Source organism: Panulirus ornatus, chromosome 55 (genome assembly GCF_036320965.1).
Source record: "Panulirus ornatus isolate Po-2019 chromosome 55, ASM3632096v1, whole genome shotgun sequence".
Classification (NCBI taxonomy): domain Eukaryota; kingdom Metazoa; phylum Arthropoda; class Malacostraca; order Decapoda; family Palinuridae; genus Panulirus; species Panulirus ornatus.
In genome coordinates, this window is record NC_092278.1 from 20268677 (window position 1) to 20287997 (window position 19321).

The 19321-nt window shown below is 40.3% G+C and overlaps 1 protein-coding gene across 4 annotated transcripts in view; it reads right to left on the minus strand.

Moving 5' to 3' along the window:
• Positions 1–19321, minus strand: part of LOC139765502 (claspin-like) — a 228349-nt gene that overhangs the window by 27817 nt on the left and 181211 nt on the right. For 2 of the 4 annotated variants that reach the window (XM_071692979.1, XM_071692976.1), the window contains exons 1-6: positions 11394–11636; positions 8054–8692; positions 6075–6218; positions 3470–3618; positions 2165–2242; positions 507–1367 (exon numbers count right to left, since the gene is read on the minus strand). In XM_071692979.1, the coding sequence (XP_071549080.1) occupies positions 507–1367; positions 2165–2242; positions 3470–3618; positions 6075–6218; positions 8054–8656 (1835 nt within the window). In that variant the 5' untranslated portion in view covers positions 8657–8692; positions 11394–11636. Of the gene's footprint in view, positions 1–506; positions 1368–2164; positions 2243–3469; positions 3619–6074; positions 6219–8053; positions 8693–11393; positions 11637–19321 lie in introns of those variants that run through there. The other 2 variants (XM_071692977.1, XM_071692978.1) reach the window with 1 other exon arrangement.

Consider the following 19321-nt stretch of genomic DNA (forward strand, 5'->3'; position numbering starts at 1 on the left):
AGCAACATCCACCCTCTCCCTTCTGTTTGCATTTAAGGCCCAAGTCACATCCATACAAATCTGCTGCAATTACTTCCATATGCTTTTTAATGAAAAAAGGCCTATAATCTCGTCTTCCACCCTGTGACATATTTCAGTCCTAATGGTACAATATGCTTTCACACCCAATTCCAGGTATGAAAGCAATCTACTTCTTCTAGATCTTTCTCGTTAAAACTCACTCAAACCATCCTATCTTGCCCCGTGGCTGCACCTCATGACCTTACTTTTATTCATGTTCACTTAAGCATTCTGCTGCTTTATACTCTTAAACTCTGTCATTACCCTCTTTGTCAACACAACAACCATGTTCAAAGTTACACAAATTTCAAAGTACCATGTGTATCTTTATTTCTCTACATACATAACTAATGGGCTAAAAATCATCCATTACATTTCTATTTTTTCTGGTACACCTAAAAGGTACAATTATGTACACATTAAACAATTTAACCTTAATATCTTACCTAAGATTCACCTGCTTCTTCTCTGAAGGTTTCCTTTTGGTATTTGAATGCTTCACAAAACGATCCATCAGCTCGTTCACCCCGGATGTATTCTTAGGTGTTGTTTCCTCAAGGTCAATGAAATCATCATCTCCCCCAAGACTAAGCTTTGGTGTCTCCTTTATAATCTTGCTTAGGTCCAGGTCTGGTAACCTAGATGCTAGTAAATTAAGTTTTGGTGTATCAGTCTTAGTATTTTCATCTGTCATTACATCTGTGGAAATTTGAGCTGAATCCTCCGCCGACAGAGGCAAAAATTCTCCTCCACCAAATTCCTTCACCTCAGCATTTACAACACAGGTTTCATCTTCCTCAGAAGGGCTTTTCTTATTCAGCGTCCCCCCATCTACAAGGTTTGCATTTGATTCTGCAGGAGCAGAGGTATCATTTTCACTTTCCCTTGCTAAATTTTCATAGAGTGAGGGAACATCACCGAGGATACCTGATTCATCATTATTATCACATGATTCTACCAATGGACCTTCTCCACTAATCGTAAGCTCCTCGCTTACTTGTGTAGGAAGTAATTCACTCTCTTTATGAGTTTCTTGTGCTCCCAGAGTAGAAACTTCACTCATCTCCATATCTGGTGTGGAATCAGTTACCTGAGAAAGATCAGGAAGTTCATCACCAGGATAAAGAATACTCTTGTTGTCTGTCATGTCTGCCTGTGTGTCACCTCCCACATCCAAAACTTCACTTGATGATGTCTCTTGACTTTGAGCCTTATTGTCTGGTGTCCAGTCCATGTCATATGGATCCTCTTGGTCTGAATCAGACTTATAAAATTCTTCAACTTCTTTCTTCTTTTCTTCCAATAATCTATCAAAAAACAAAATTTAAAGGATGAGGTCACCATTTCTCTAATCATTTATGTTTGTCACTGATGAATGGTCACACATTGGTTAAGTCAAATCTAGGCCTGGGAATGCCTGGCTAATTAATATGACAGGCACAAACATCAACACTACAGCATAAAGAACTATACAAAAATGAATACAACTGAAAAATGCTACATTCACATTAGAGAAGTAAGAATACTACCAATGTATCTCCTATATATCATCTAGGTGATCACCAGGGCAAGTGTAGAAGGCTGAAAACCCTTCCCTATTGTTTTATCACATAAAAGAAAAAAAATGAAACAGAAGGAACCAAGTGAAGATTCTTTCCTCAATGCCCAGACTGGGGTGTCTGAATGTGCATGGGTGCAACCAGGATGAAAAGTATAAAGAGACAGAAGCAATGATCGATGAGAAAAATCCTGATTTTGGTGTCATTTATACTTCATGTCCTTGAGGTTACACAACAGTATTTTTGTTAGATGACAAATGCAAGTATAAATTCATCAAAGAATTTTACACTTCGAAAGAGCTAAAGCTGTTTGTCCTGAATGTAAAGCAGTCTGGAGCTGCAGGAGCTCCTGAAAAAAGTCTTAAGGTAACACCAAATATGGTATATGTACAAGGTTAAGAGACACAGCAAGATGAGTGTAAATATCTCTCCTTGTAACACACAAACAGTACTCAAACAACACACATTTACATATACTCAAATGGGTATACAGGTACAAGTAAATATTTACACAGGCTACTCAATACGAAAAATATTCAGCCCACCTTAGTGTTGCCATGTCACGCATGCTCATCTTGAGACTGCTTCGCTTATTTGTCTTTGGAAGCAAGGTTTTCTTCCTCCTGTAAAACAGTAAAACATGCAAATACTGAAAAACTTAGTGGGAGGAACAAAAATATAACTTTTAAGGAAGAGAATAAATACTGCATTTTGTTGATGTCAACAATTATGAAACTCTACAAATGACAGGATCATTGACCTTCCTTACCACTTTGGAAGAAACTAAGTATCTTACATATTCACCACCAGAGCACAGAAACTCTCAGAAAAGTTACATTATTTGGTAAATACAATTTGTCAAGTCCACATGGTAATGTATTACTGAAATCATACTAAACTGTCAAAGCTACTTTAAGGATCATGCTTTCTACACATACTAGTATTACGGTAGTTATGAGAGATTTATTTTATTTTATTATACTTTGTCGCTGTCTCCCGCGTTTGCGAGGTAGCGCAAGGAAACAGACGAAAGAAATGGCCCAACCCCCCCCCCATACACATGTATATACATACGTCCACACACGCAAATATACATACCTACACAGCTTTCCATGGTTTACCCCAGACGCTTCACATGCCTTGATTCAATTCACTGACAGCACGTCAACCCCGGTATACCACATCGCTCCAATTCACTCTATTCCTTGCCCTCCTTTCACCCTCCTGCATGTTCAGGCCCCGATCACACAAAATCTTTTTCACTCCATCTTTCCACCTCCAATTTGGTCTCCCTCTTCTCCTTGTTCCCTCCACCTCCGACACATATATCCTCTTGGTCAATCTTTCCTCACTCATCCTCTCCATGTGCCCAAACCACTTCAAAACACCCTCTTCTGCTCTCTCAACCACGCTCTTTTTATTTCTACACATCTCTCTTACCCTTACGTTACTCACTCGATCAAACCACCTCACACCACACATTGTCCTCAAACATCTCATTTCCAGCACATCCATCCTCCTGCGCACAACTCTATCCATAGCCCACGCCTCGCAACCATACAACATTGTTGGAACCACTATTCCTTCAAACATACCCATTTTTGCTTTCCGAGATAATGTTCTCGACTTCCACACATTCTTCAAGGCCCCTAGAATTTTCGCCCCCTCCCCCACCCTATGATCCACTTCCGCTTCCATGGTTCCATCCGCTGACAGATCCACTCCCAGATATCTAAAACACTTCACTTCCTCCAGTTTTTCTCCATTCAAACTCACCTCCCAATTGACTTGACCCTCAACCCTACTGTACCTAATAACCTTGCTCTTATTCACATTAACATTTATCTTACCTGTTAAGAAACTCAGAAAGGGTTCTTTGCTTAGGTTTGTGATACGGCAAAGACACATGTGATTCTCGTACCATTCGCTGTGTCTCACTGTGTATTTCTATAACTTCCTTTTGTTTTTCCTTAAAAGATGGAGGTCGATGTTTCACTTGCTAAAATATAAATCAGGTCCAATCAGTGAAATGAATGTCGAGTACATGCTGATTTAAACTTGTTTAGTACTCACATAGAAGGGCAATTAACAAGTAATGCCTGGGATAAGCCTGGGATAAGATTTTTCAAGAGCTATCCTCACAAAAAGGAAATTAGCGATAAAAATGAACGCTTGAAAATATACCAATAATTTTGAAAGAGACTTGATGAGATACAAAACAAAATACAGTTGGTACAAAAAAAAAAAAAACGAATTTACTAATATGGAATAGAACAAGGGAAAAGGTGTGTAAATGGAGCAAAAAAAAATTAAGTTTATCACTGAATGCAGCTGTATGGGGAAATTCAAATGAAACAGGTAACAGTGAAGGACCAGGTGGACATAAAGTGCTTTTGAAGAGATTCATCCTTGCATGTTTCAAAACTATCTTTCTACTTACCTAAGTATGAAAATATATCTGCCTAGCATGCAAATCTACTGAACAAAATCCCAACCAAGGACTGGAACAATATGTTTTGAAAGAGAAGACATATGCAACATTTCTGGATAAAAAAGAAAGGCATGGGATAGTATAAACAAGAAAGCATATTTTAGAAAGTCTGATTCTATATGGTGTTAATGGTAGACTGACGAAAGCCATTTGGAGGTTTAATAATGAAAGTAGTACATGTGTGAGAAAGTGATGGTAGGACTGAGTGGTTTAAACTAATGTGGAAGTGCATAAATTATGTCTGATAGATGGTTAGTTAATGTTTTCATGGATGGGGCAATGCATGTGTTGAAAACAAGATGGGGTAATTATGGCATGATACTTAACCATGGAAAAAATTAATGAAAAATGCTGCAGTTGTTGCATGCACATGATGCTGTGCTTTCATCTAATTCTGAAAGAGAGTTGGGTAGAAGAGCAGGCTAGTTTGATGATGTTGGTTTCTAAGAAGGATGGGAGGCCAGCCTGAAAGATCAATATGCATGGTGAAGAGCAAGAAATAGTGGATAAGATTAAAAATCTAGGAGCAAAGTTTACTGAGGATGGTATTGGGAAAGCTGATGTGGAAAGTAGTCATATGAAGGAAAAAATTAGAAGCACTGAAAGCTCTGGTAAATGAGAAAAATTCATGTGCTGCACTTGTAAGAGGTTTGTACAGAGTACTTGCCCCATGCTGATTTATGGCTATGAAATCCAAATGCATTTAGGTCAGGAAAGAAAAAAAATGAAGGTGTAACAGATGAAAAACCTTTTCTCCCTAAGGTGGTGTCCCATGAACATGAGATATTTTCTCCGAGAATATCACAGACAGGACCTTTTAACCTTTAGTCTGTCTGCTGGGGAACACTGGCTCTTGTCATACACTGATATCCTTTCACCTAGCTTGTAGGATTTGGAGCAAAAGAGTCATGGCAAATGAGATGGTGAAATGGAAGATAGTGATAGCCTTGCATACAGAGGTATAAGTATGTTGAGTATATTTGTTATGGTGTATGGGAGAGTGGTTACTGATATAGTGTCATGCAATGAGCAGGGGGAATGTGGCTTCAGGAAAGGTACAGGGCATGTGGACTACATGCCTGCTCTGAAGAGCCCGAGAAACAATTGGAGCAAGAGAGACTATCATATGGCACTTACAGACCAGGAGAAAGCATATGACAGGACTGACAGTAATGCTTTAGGATAGTTGCTATGAATATATGGAGTAAATGGAGGGCTACAAAATGCAGGGGAGTTTTTACGGGAATAGTGCAGCATGAGTATTGTTGAAAAGAAGGGTTGAAAATGCTCTGTGAAATCTAATGAATGGGAGGGAATGTGGAGTTTAAGAAATCTAATGGATCGGAAAACTTCCTCTAACTTCAACATACGGAGATGTAACAAGTCTTTGTAGGTACAGGGAAAAAAATGCACAAGAGATGGATAACCTCAGTAATGTAACTTGATTTGAGACAGCAGATATATAAGGAACCTGGGGAAAAGACATTTAAGGTCATTGGAAATGTGCAGCCAAACAAATGGGCACCCAAAACAAACAAGACTGGCAAGATCATGTTAAAGGCAAGCAACAAAAGGCTGACTATCAGAGAGATGGACATATCTGCTAATAATTGGGGCATTTCAGACCAAGAAACCATACAAGTAACAATTGACAGCATGCTGGAAGCAATTGGTGTGCACCAGTGGAAAATCATAAATCAGAGTAAAAGAGAAAAACTAGGAATCAGAAGAAATTCTTTCAAGAAGAAAACTCTGTTAACTTCATCACAGTCTACATGTTATGGATGCACATGAAAAATCTGCAATTACATGCACTTGATCCAACCCATGTAAATAGAAAACCTTGACAATAAAGATATAAAAACCTCTCCAGAGTTACTATACTTCTTTTTTACATTCTTTAATCATGCACATCCCTTGTTATAGGTCCATAATATGCAATATATGGAACAACCAATAAATACCTTTTTATTCTTCTTGATGGAATCACTATCTCTATCATCTCCATGTGGCTTTGCAGAAGAGAGACAGTCTTCTAAATTCTTTGTTGGCTGGTCTTCATCAGACAACTCAGCATCAAACAGGTCACTATTAAACTTATAGAGGGGCTGTGAATACAAATTTTTATCTTCATTTCATCTTTCAGATAGATTCATTAATATCAAATGTCAATATCAAACTGAGAACCTAAGACACAATCATTTATCAAAGCAAGTAAGGGAATTTTACCCTGAAATAAAATGTTCAAGAAAAAACATTATCTACTTCAAGGGCTTCTTGCATTAGGCATATGGCATCTCTCAGAATTATTTTAGTTTTGCTTAACTATCAAAAAAAGTCATTTAAAGCCTTTAACAGTGCTTCAGTGTTTGGATGTTACACTTTCTTTCATACCTCCTAAGTATTAATTTTTCCTATGTCAAAACATATTCTGAAATGTAACAGATCTTTTCAGTGTCTGAGACTACTATCATAAAATCTATATTAAAGTATCTGTTTACCTTACACAGTTTTGGAGGCTGTCCTCTATCCCTAAAGCTCAAGTCTGTGACAAATTTACTTCATGAATACCTGATCAACCTGGCTGTTTAACGCTTTAAATTTTTTGTGAAATGTGACTGGTTTGGTACATATCAGAAGAAAGTACCCAGTCATTCTTTAAGAAGTTCACAAGTCTTCCCCTGAGGATGCATCAGAAACTGCTCGGTTTACAATGCACTCTGATCTGTTTACAAAGTTGTTGAATAGTCTTCCCATTCTACCAACTTTTCCCATTTTATACATTTTGTGTGTTACAGTGCCATGATAACATTCATGAAAGGTTACTGCAATGAGGATGCATATTACATGAGCAATTAGTTTATACTTCAAAGCATCTATAAATTCACTTTAGGGATTAGGGAAGTTACGACAAGCACAATTTCCTACCCTCAGGCTGTAAAATCCTGAGCTGTGGAAATTGTTCAAGTCTATCAAGTCATTTTACATCTTATGACTTTTTGATATTTCAAATGATGTGTGACGTTAATACAAGTGAACTGTAGATTAAGCAAGGAACAGCCTTACTCTCTTTTTATGTATTACGGCTATATTTGCCATTCAAAATTCTATGACAGAACTAGAGTTCAGGCTTTCTCTTTTTTAGGGATGTTAGCCCTTATGCTCAAGGACTTTTGCATATTTTTGTAAACACAGATTTCCTGTGCAGGACACATGGGCAAACTTTCAATGACCTTCCTGAAGTCCAATGCTGTCATGGCATATTTTCAAGGTAAAAGAGCCACGAATGTCTGGAGGAAAATAATATAAGAGAACATAAATGTTCTACATTCTGAGCAATTCTAGAGTCCGAGATAAATAAAGAATAAACAGAGTATCTTAAATTTAATTCCCTTCTCAACAATATATAAAGGAAAGTGTAGAGTTCTGATATCCTGCATTGTAATCAGCCCATACGGACTCCCCAAAGAATCCAATCAAATCAATATGGTGGCTCCTACAAAAGCCCTGTTCTTATAATCTATAGTTTTACAATCTGCATAATCAGAAAGCAATGTATGTGCAAACCTTATTCCGTAACTACACTAACTTGAAAGACTGAGCAAAAGCATTAGTATGCACTGTGGCAAAGGTGGGTAGTGACCCCACAATAAGCTGACAATCATTAATTATATAAGTTCTTACAACATTTTTATTTGATGTAATGCCTACTCCTCCCTGAGCACACATTTTCAAGTAATTCTGTTAAATGCACACTCAAAAGTATGGCTAATCAATAAAAATTCATGGTTTTTAAGAGACTCGTCTGTAAAAGATAAAGTCTACATAACATATAAAAAAAGATAAAACAAAAAATCACTTGCTCTTAATTTATAAAACAATCATTTAATCTGGTAGACACATTTAACAAGCTTTGGCGGCTTATCATAATCTAATACTATACCTGTGATGCTCCAGGTAATTGCTGCACTGGAGAATCTCTTCTGAGAAATAAATCTGTACTTTCATCTTCACTGTCTGAATTAACTTTCTTAATAATCCTTTTCCTCTTATCACTGTTAGCAACAGCATCACAATCATCATCATCCTCAGCAATCATTAAAGATGGCTCATTAACGAAGGGTAGTTGAGGCACATTACAGTCTTCATCATCTGAATCTACTATCACCTTCCTTCTTCCTACTGATAAACGTCGACTTACATCATCATCATCACTGCTGTCATCTGACACCATAACCTGAGGCTCACTGGCATCAATAGTAACATCTAATGGTTTCTGGGTAACTTCACTGGTAAACTCCTGCTTTGGCTTCTGGGTAACTTCACTGGTAAACTCAGGCTCTGGCTTCTGGGTAACACTCTTCACTTCTTTGTTAAACTCTTCTTTTGAATGACTCTCTGCATCAGAATTACAGGAGACATTGTTTGGATTATGAGATAAAAAAATTCCTTCATCCTCAGAGCTAGAAGCATTTTCAATTCCTTTCTCTTGCTCAAAGTTTGTAAGTGATTCCAAACTCTCTATATTTTCTTGGTCTACTTCCATCTCTGAAACTTCTGTGCTGGATATGTTGAAACAATTCTGGAAGGAAAATAGATAACAAATACAGAATAACAGTGTTGAGAGCTCTGAAAGATAACATCTATTCAGCTATTGCTAATGACTATAGTAAAATGTTCAAACAAATTCTAGGGAAAAGGCAGAAACAATCCCAAGGTCTTATTCACTTTGCCCAAGTCAGACTGCACTACATAAACCAGACATCCTTGGATAAGTCTGCAGTATCTATTAATCTATACCTTTGACAACCATTCCCTCCTGGAACTCCTATCAAAGGGTGGCCTCTGAAAATGTATCCACTTATCCCTGTCTTACGTGCCACCTTCACATACACCATTTCACACATTCTTCGAACACTTCTCTTTCTCCAGTACCCTACCATTCCAATTCCCCATGTCACAGGTGGTCTTCCTCTCACACCAACCCCTTTAATCATACTATCATACACTTCTTGTAAAATCCATGTCTTGCATTCTTTTCACATGCCCAAACCACTTTAAAGTATTACATTTCATCCCTACCACTCCTCAATCAATTTTCTTTGCATTCTCTGCCACACCAAATCTCTTATACACCCCCTCATTATTTCCTTCATTACTTCTTGTCAAACCACATGCTTGTCTCAAATAATTCATTTCCATATCCTGGATTCTTGACCTCTACAGTACAAAACAAAATAAGCTATTAGCCTTTTTTTTCAAAGTGTTAACCTATATTAGACTTCCACAATTAAGATTATGCAAATATCAAAGGTGAGGGATACAAAAGTAATAAATTGCACACGTTCAAATGAGCTTGTTACAAAAGTGAAATCTGCCATCTTTAGTCCTGATACATTTGTGTTCAGAAACTTTGTATAACCAAAGTTACTGTAAAGGTTAAAGGTCCTTAACTACCTCACACAGACAAAATCACCGATGGCACTTAAAAAAGGCTGTAATATTAAAATCCTAATGTTATCCTTTCTCTAATATTTTCTATTTTCTTTATCTACAATCCTTACACCTTGCGGTTCCTAAGCTGTGGAAGAACATATGTATAGTTTGAGTATAGATGCTGTACACACCCACTGATTGCTACGAGATGGAAAATATGATCTGAATTGAGCACAAACTTTTCGCCTTTTTTCTTGAGCGAGTTTTTGCATATTCAAATCCCTAAAAGTCTTGTTTATACATCAATTTCTATCATATTTCTCTGTACAATCTATTTTGTGATCATGCCACCCTTGCCAATATGCATGGCTCTTTCCCTTCAATCAGTTTCAGGCATGTGTCACATTTATGAGTAATAACCATTTTTCTTTTCATCATACATTAAGAATTGAAAGTGGGGAGGACAAAGAACAAGGAGGTTAATCAACATAAAATTTTGGTGAAACACCAGTTAAGACAAACAGAAACTATGAAAACTTCACCTGACTTTCCCTAGCAGCTAGAGTTATCTGACAGATGACACAAGGTAGTTGGGACCACAATCACTCAGCAACCTCAGAAGCAGTCAATCCATGCCGTTATCATCGGCTGGCCACATTAATAATGACATATTTTGAATACGGATCTAAGGTGCTAGGGGAAGGCTGGTTAGGGGTTGTTCATTTCTACCTATTTCACACACTAATATATTAACCCCACATTCTCCCGGATCTTCACAGCCCTCCCCATCAACGTTCTTTTATCATCATGGGACATATATTTACATAAACCGCTCCATATCAAGCAACACCAGTCAAACCCACTTTTACTAAGTGTAAAGAATGTAATGATACCACTTTTATTCTATTCTATAAAGAAGCAGAATGAGAGGGTTAAACTGATACTTTACTTACAACTATTCATGCACATTCAAAAACAATTCTATATCTTGGAAATATAAAACTCCACAGGTTAAACTGTAATTTATCTGATCTCTTCTGAGCTACTTTTAGTCACATCAGTATCCAAAATCTGGTAAATCCCGCAATCAAGCTATGGCTCAGCCTTAAGGCCGTTGAGTTTGAGACATCAGAGTGCATTGCAATTCCCTCAAAATACGTGCCCTTTATAGGTCCATCGCAGATTATAGCTTACTGAGCTCTGTAAAAGTGAGATATATATATATATATATATATATATATATATATATATATGTATAAAATTTTTCTCTTGGGCAAGCACAAGGGTACCAGGTTTACTAAGATAAATTAGATCCAAAGGCCTACTGGATGTAGCCTCAAATAACCCAAATTCTAAGCTAATTACAAGATCATTTTAAGAATTACCCTTATCTTAAAAAGTTCAACTCCACAGTGATTCTAATCATTAAATGATAACAGTTATGCTGTAAGTAACCAAGCATCGACCAAACTGTCGTGGGAAAATATAATATGCAGGACAACTATATAATCAAGTCCATCACAAGCGAGATGATTTTGGCACTGTTGCACACATATCTTTATGAAATACTTTAATGACAGAATCATTGTCAACATCGTCCAAAAGACAGCTAAAAGTTGACCCTTACCTCATTAACCTATATATAAAAATCTCAAATCGAGAAAAACCTTAATGGTATTCGTAATACATTACTACGAAATGACAGGTATGAATAACACTTCAAATATGGATGATTTAAAATTCATTTGGATGAATACAATCGAACCAACTACTCTGGTGTATGCGTATCATTCCGACATTGTAGTTATAATGAAACAAAACCTGGTTTTGACGTCTGCTTCACCTACCCTTGCAACTCCTGCCTTCCAAAACAACCTTCGACGGTTCACTACATTCACCTACTCGACTCCAAGCTTCTTCATTTGAATGTAGTTTACACGGTGTACTTCATCCCATTCCAAGAATCATGCATTCCCCTGAGTCAACTGTTCAAATCCCAACACAGAAAACATCACAATATAAATGTTATTATGGAAGAGTTTACTTATTTGGCGCGAAACTCATGTAAACAAACAGAACGATGGTCTATTGGTTCTAAATTCTAAACTTATCAACAAAAGCATATGAAATAAATCTTTTCAATGCCTCAACTCTGTAAGACTCTTGATGTAATTCTACCAAAACTAGCAAAACATTTAATTCATCATATACTTAATATATCAGTCTATATGGAAATGCATTTTAAGACCTGGCAGTAATTAAATTTACCCGTTGACTCATTTCTGTTCCTGTGCCATTCCCATTTAGACTGACCAAAAACCTTTTTCTATTTCTTTTGGCAAAATTCAATGGAGTTTTCTAATACATCACAATTGCAATAGAAATATGTGAGCTCTCTGCATGTTGGCAGAGGGTGCGAGAGGTTATAATGTAAGGTAAACAGTCTACACCAGAAATTGTTCATGTTGGGTTTACTGAGCTACAACAATGGTCTGTAAGTACACCAGGTGAAGAGCTAATAGACCGTGACGCCTTGATTTCGATCTTTAAAAACCGGATTGGAATCATATCGTTACATCACGTCACGAAGTTTTTCACACACACACACAACCACACACAACACACACACCACACACACACACATACACACAATGTACTTTTCCACAAATTCACCAGGATTATTTTGTCAGTTAAAAAGCAGCTAATTAGATGAGGGATTCAGAAAGAAGAATTGCTCAGGATGTTGTAAGAATGCGCGTGTGGGACAGAGGAAGACCCTCTCGCTCCAGCACCAATGAGATATAATAGGGGAGGTGTCAGAAAACGCTGAGACATCTAAAAAAAATAATAAAAAGGACATTAACAACATACAAGAAAAGTCTTGGTCTATACAAGGCTCATGATTCTCATAGGATTTCACCATCTGTGATGAACATGTTCGCTGATATACTTGTATCACAAACCTCCTGAAATAGTGTTTGAGATCGTTGGAGAAATACACAGTCCCAGAGGAGTGGGTGGACAAGGGTATATGCCGTGCCGGTCACTGAGAAAGGAGACTGGGAAGAGCAACTGAACTTTAGACCAGTCGGTGGTCCCCCTCTTAACCAGTGTGGTTTGTATGGTGCTGGAAAAGATAAGTCAGAGAGCAGATGGAGGACTTTCTGAGGAGGAGAAATTACGAGAGAGACGACATAGTTTCAGGGAAAGGAGGTCATTCGAAACGAGCTTTTTAAATTTCCGCGTGAGCTCTCTCTCTCTCTCTCTCTCTCTCTCTCTCTCTCTCTCTCTCTCTCTCTCTCTCTCTCTCTCTCTCTCTCTCTCTAACAAAAAACGATGGTTGTGAGGATTGTTTGTATATGGACTGCCTGAAAGCATTTGACACTACCACTTGTGAGGCTATCTAAGACTCGGGATCACCAGGTTGGAATAATAGGGAGACTCCTTTGATGGACAGAAGATTATCATTATAGTGGTAAGGGAACAAAAAATGGATGTCTGAGCAGCCATCTCGAAATGGAGTGCTGCAGGGTTCTGTTTTGGAACAATTACTCTTCTTGATCTATATGAATCGCTTGCCAGAAGGTATAGGCTCCTGTCTCATTACGTTTGCAGATGATACAAAGGTTGTGTAGGGAGGTGAAAGGGGTGGAAAGTTGCTTAGGGTCACAGTGAAAGAATGCTGGAGGAATCTATGTGTGAGAAAGACTTTGAGAGTCGACATCTTTCCTAACCTGGAGAATAGTTAGAGATCATCTTTCCGATAGCTAATATCAGAATCGCATTCAAGTATATGGATAAGAAAATATTCTGCAACCTATTCGGTAGCATCTCACATAAGGCCAAAACTAGAGCATGCTTCTCAGTTCTGATTACCTCACTTAAAGAAGCACGGGGAGCTAACAGTGAAGATTCAGAGGAAAGCAACATAGATGATACCAGAATCAAAATAGTTGAGTTACAGGGAAAGACTGGAGGCTTTGAATTTGACGGCCTTGGAAGAGAGAAGAGTGAGGGATGAACTGATCACAACACTCGTGGGCCCCCCCCCCATCTCTCGAACATTTTCTACTATCATTCAGCTTTTTAGAATCTGTGGATGTTGTCTACATTAACTATGTCCTCAGTCGTTCTGTTCTATTCACCAGTCCTATCACATTATAAATACTTCTTTACATCCTTGTTTACAAGATTCTCAATCTGTTATGTCCTCTAGTTGTTCTACCCCTATCTCGAAGAACTGTTCACTCTCCACATCATCCATCTCTCTCTCTTTTTTTCTTTTAAGCTTAAAGGTTATGATCAGGTCACCCGACACTCTTCTCTCTTCCACGGTGGGTAAACATAAGGCCTCCAACCTTTCTTCCCCTGTAACTCAGCTCTCTTAATTCTGGTACCATCTTTGGTGCTTTCATCTAGACCTTCTCTATAAGCTCTTTTTGCTTCCTTAGGCGAGGTGACCACACCTGGGAAGTATATATTCTGGTCTGGCTCTACGTAGGATATGAACAGCTTGCTTAAATATTTCCTTGTGTGTGTGTGTGTGTGTGTGTGTGTTTCTATACATCTGTTTGTTTTTCCTCCTATGCGAGGTGGCACTGGGAACAGACAGATGACTGAGCCTCCGGAGAAAAATCCCTGCCGTGTTTCCTTTTTTTCCTACATTTAGAAAGTGATAATACATGAGGGGAGTACTTCCTTATCCCCATCTCTAGCTCTCCTTAGTCGTCCTGTGCCACACGTAGGAGAGACGTGGGCAGTATCCTTTCTTCACTTATCCCCAGGGATGACATGCAGAGCAGCCTTGTGTCCCCCCTTTCCCCAGGAGCAAGCATTCCACTCTTCCGAAACCCTTTACACTAATCCATTTCCATCTTGTCCATCCCCATCCCCATTTCCTTCCTCCTGTTCAAAACTGGGGTCTTTTATCATTACGAAGAGGAACAAAAATGTCAATTCTTTCGCCTCTGGTTAATTATGATGATAAAATTCCTCAGCCGAAGAATAACATCAATGATCTTCCACAACGTGAGTATGGCTGGCTAATAACTATTACATTACGTGAAATAAATACAAAGTTTAGGATTAGGAAGGAGTCTGGATGAAGTCTAGAGAGTAGATGCTTTTTTTTTTCGAGTCTGTTCATCATAGGCGTGAAAATATTCGACACTTTGACGTAGTTGTCTTTACGAGAGGGTCATTTCTGAATGGCTGATGAAGGGGAAATAAAGATTTGCTTTGGAAAGTCTCAAATTCCGCCGTCCGCCGCTATTTTGCCGACCACCCCATGTGAACGGGGTTCTTCAGCAGTTGTTCTCGAGGCGCCAATTGTTCACGGGTGAGTTAGGAATCGTTTATCGCATTGTCAGAACTGTGAGCAAGATAAGATACCAAGATAAGATACTTGGGAGTATGTTAAACTTGACGGCTGGTCCCTCAAGCTGGATAAGGCCTTCAACTGTTTTTTTTTTTTTGTTTTCTAACTAAATGTAAAAGAGATTATTGTATAAAAAAGACAAAAAACTTGTGAAAATGTCCTTTATTTGTGGGATTTGTGTATATCTGGATCCTCGTCTTGTAAGCCCTTGTTATTATGTCTTGTAAAGCGAGTCTATGGTGTTGCATCTTTGCAAACTCTGCGGCATAGCATCTTTAAAACTCAATGGCGTAGTAACCTAAAAATAAAAAAAGAAATATGCAAAACGTGTCATAATGTCATTTTTAAACTTTAGTTCAAAGTCCTCTTAATTCCTGGACGATCTTAGAATGTCAATTGTGAGAAATGTTACAAAAAAAAACTCGTTTTCCTCAATACTTAAAAGGATCCGGATTATCTTTAGATCCAAAAACGACTATGACCAGATGATGGGAAACCTGTGTTTGCTGGCAAGTGGACGCTCCAGCAGCCTTACCTGTGCGCCCTAGCGTTAGTCGCTGGCAGGAACGAAACCCCTCACCATACTGCACTATACCACAGACACAGTAAGAACGTTACCATGAGACATAATAACGCACTATTCCTAAAAATAATCTCACCATACCCCATTTCTCACGATACCACTACACACACACACCTCTAACCATACCACACACCTGGTCATACCCCCACACACCTGATCATACCACACACACACACCTGACTATACCCCAAACCACACTACGCCACACACGAGCTAGCCAGCCTGGGGCGTGCCTGGGCCGGAGTCAGCCAGTATGTGGTACGTGCAACAGTCACTTGGGGGCCGCGCCATCAGGCAGCGATGGTGGCCGATCCCCAGCCACCACCAAGCCACTGTAACCCACTGTAACGTATGGCGTCATCCTGTAACCAGAACGGTACAGATGCAGGATAAAGCAGTACAGTGGATACAGATGCGGGGAGGGGGGGAGGAGACATCCCTTCCCCCAGTACCACTTATACTCTCCTGGTAACTTACAAGTTAATCAGCGTCCACTTGTATGATACTAGTCTTGGACCTGAAACTCTACAGATGACGCATTAAAGTCTTAATCACCGCGATAAACTATCGTTATCGCCGTAATGGTCGTTAAGCGCAGTCGGGATGGTTCCATTTTTTTTTTAAATGTATTTAATATTATGAATTAGGGGCGTTTCTGGTCGTCCTACACTTGACCCGACTCCAAGCCATCAATCACCACTTGTGAGTGTGGCTGGTTTAGATACGAACACGACGGACGACGAGAAGTGTACGCCAGCCACGACGATGAACGACCTAGAACGACATTCCTAGCTCCTAGGTCGTAGACTGTGAGAACGACCACCTTCCCGCTACCTATCGCCCCCCCCTAGTCGTGCTTGGAGACAAGAGCGACCCTCCACCTACGGCTGGGGATATGAACGACCCCTTGTCGTGGTCGGCGACGACTAGGATATGGCCCGCCAGCCGTGGGTGGAGACGTCGAGTGAACGACCCAACCCCTCCTCCCCCGCTGGGAAAACAAGAACGACCCTCCAACCACGTCTACAGACGACGACCACGACCCCCCAACCCCCCTGTCCTCAGGCGACTACCCCCGCCGCGCGCCGGAGCCACGAACGTTCAGTTCGGCGAAGGAAGCGTGACGTCACGGTGACGCACTTCCCGCCGCCGCCATGTTCGCCGCTCCTCCGCCGCTGACGTTTGCGTCCCAATTCTGTCGCGCGGCCGTACCATTTTTACCTCCCTCTTCTCGTCCTCCTTTACAAATATTTTTTGTTACATTTCATGAAACCACAAAATTTACCTTATTATTTCCACGTCTTTATTTACTTATGGAAGCCATTGGAAGACTGTGTTTTAGGGCGACTATGTTTTCTACTCCCGGAAAAGTAGTGCATATAGGTATTTCATATGCGTTTGGTCTACCTTGCACCCACCCTGCTCTCCCCAGGTTAATATTTTATCGTTATGATAATTATATCCTCCGTCAGGACACCACTAGGATCGCTTCTCTTAAAGCCAAGCTTTCTCTTCTTGGGGCTTCAAGAATATTCTTCTTCTTCACCTGAACGCCATTAGCGTGGAACATATTCTTCCTACCATAACCTCAATACCTTACTTCCAGCTCTCATTATGGTTTTTGAATCTGCTCAAAATGCTAGTTATCGAACCAGTGTACTCAAAAGTCACAGGACTCACGAACCAGTGTACTCAAAAGTCACAGGACACATCGAACCAGTGTACTCAAAAGTCACAGGACTCATCGAACCAGTGTACTCAAAAGTCACAGGATTCATCGAACCAGTGTACTCAAAAGTCACTAATCTTGCCGAACCAGTGTACTCAAAAGTCACAGGACTCATCGAACCAGTGTACTCAAAAGTCACAGGATTCATCGAACCAGTGTACTCAAAAGTCACAGGACTCATCGAACCAGTGTACTCAAAAGTCTCAGGACTCACGAACCAGTGTACTCAAAAGTCTCAGGACTCACCGAACCAGTGTACTCAAAAGTCTCAGGACTCATCGAACCAGTGTACTCAAAAGTCACAGGGCTCATCGAACCAGTGTACTCAAAAGTTACTGAACTCAGATACATGTTTTTGAGCTCTTTCAGCAACAGCCTATGGAGTTATTTACTTTAAAAAAAAAAGGGTTATTTGAACGCAGTCCAATGCAAGATCCATCCCAGTTGAACCCATTTACCAACAGCTCTTCAGACCCCGCCGTACGTTCATGAGTTATCGAAGCCCTGCGTCGTCTTAGCTCACACTGGTTCCCCGTCAGTCGGCTACGCCCCCAGCACTGGAGGAGCCAAAACGCATTTCTCCCACGAGAACAAACCAAGTAGGGGCGCTACGTCGCCCTTTGGTTACTCCCAAGAACGCCCGGTGGGGAATTTCCTACATGGGGGTCCAAGCGATAGAACCTCGCCATGACGTCACTCACTCTCTTCAACCCTCAGGGCACAATGGTACGACGACTCTTGAACACGAAGGTACGACCCTTGAGGACAATGGTACGACGACTCTTGAACACGAAGGTACGACCCTTGAGGACAATGGTACGACGACTCTTGAACACGAAGGTACGACCCTTGAGGACAATGGTACGACGACTCTTGAACACGAAGGTACGACCCTTGAGGACAATGGTACGACGACTCTTGAACATGAAGGTACGACCCTTGAGGACAATGGTACGACGACTCTTGAACACGAAGGTACGACCCTTGAGGACAATGGTACGACGACTCTTGAACACGAAGGTACGACCCTTGAGGACAATGGTACGACGACTCTTGAACACGAAGGTACGACCCTTGAGGACAATGGTACGACGACTCTTGAACACGAAGGTACGACCCTTGAGGACAATGGTACGACGACTCTTGAACACGAAGGGACGACCCTTGAATACAATGGTAACGACTCTTGAACAAGAAGGTACGACCCTTGAGGACAATGGTACGACTCTTGAGCAAGACGGTACGATCCTTGAGCACGACAATAGAACCCTAGAGTACAATGGTACGACTCTTGAACACGAAGGTACGACCCTTGAGTACAATGGTACGACTCTTGAGCACGACGGTATATATATACGACTCTAAAGCACGAAACGACCCTTGAGCACGACATTACGACCCTTGACTCCAACAGTAACGACGAACGGTTATTAAGCGACATTTAGAAAACACGACAGCCAATGAGGATCTATATACGATAACATAAAAAAGAAAAACAGGTAAATAACACCACGAAACAACGGGCTGACGAAGGCTTCGGAAGTGTTAGCGACAACGGAGAACAATATTCGGGGAAGAGATAACAATAAAATTCTGTCAACGAAATGAGACGGTGAGCAATCGAAAAGAGAACGTTTGACACTGGGAGAATGATTCTCACGTGAGCAGAAATAGCCGGGATACATCCTCAAGAATATTATTATTGAGTATTAAAGATACCGGGAGTGTAGAGGGCTGCGAAATGCGAACAAAAATAACCTGAAGTACTTTTAGTGTGTTTTTTGGGGGGAAGGAGCATACCAACAGGCCAAGTCTGATGGGGGGTCACAACACGAATCCAGAGGGACATACTCACACTCTCTCGACCAGTGAACAACGCCTACATGAACAACAAGTCAAAAGTCTTGAACAATTAGGGACAGGTGGACTGTCTGGGGACATACGCCCCCCTCCCCCCCAGTCACAAGGGGCGGAGGGGACATACGCCCCCCCCCCTCAGTCACAAGGGGCGGAGGGGGAGGAGGAGGAGACATGGAAGGCCTAATAAGAACAGTGATTGAACAGTGATTAAAAAGATCAGGGAAAA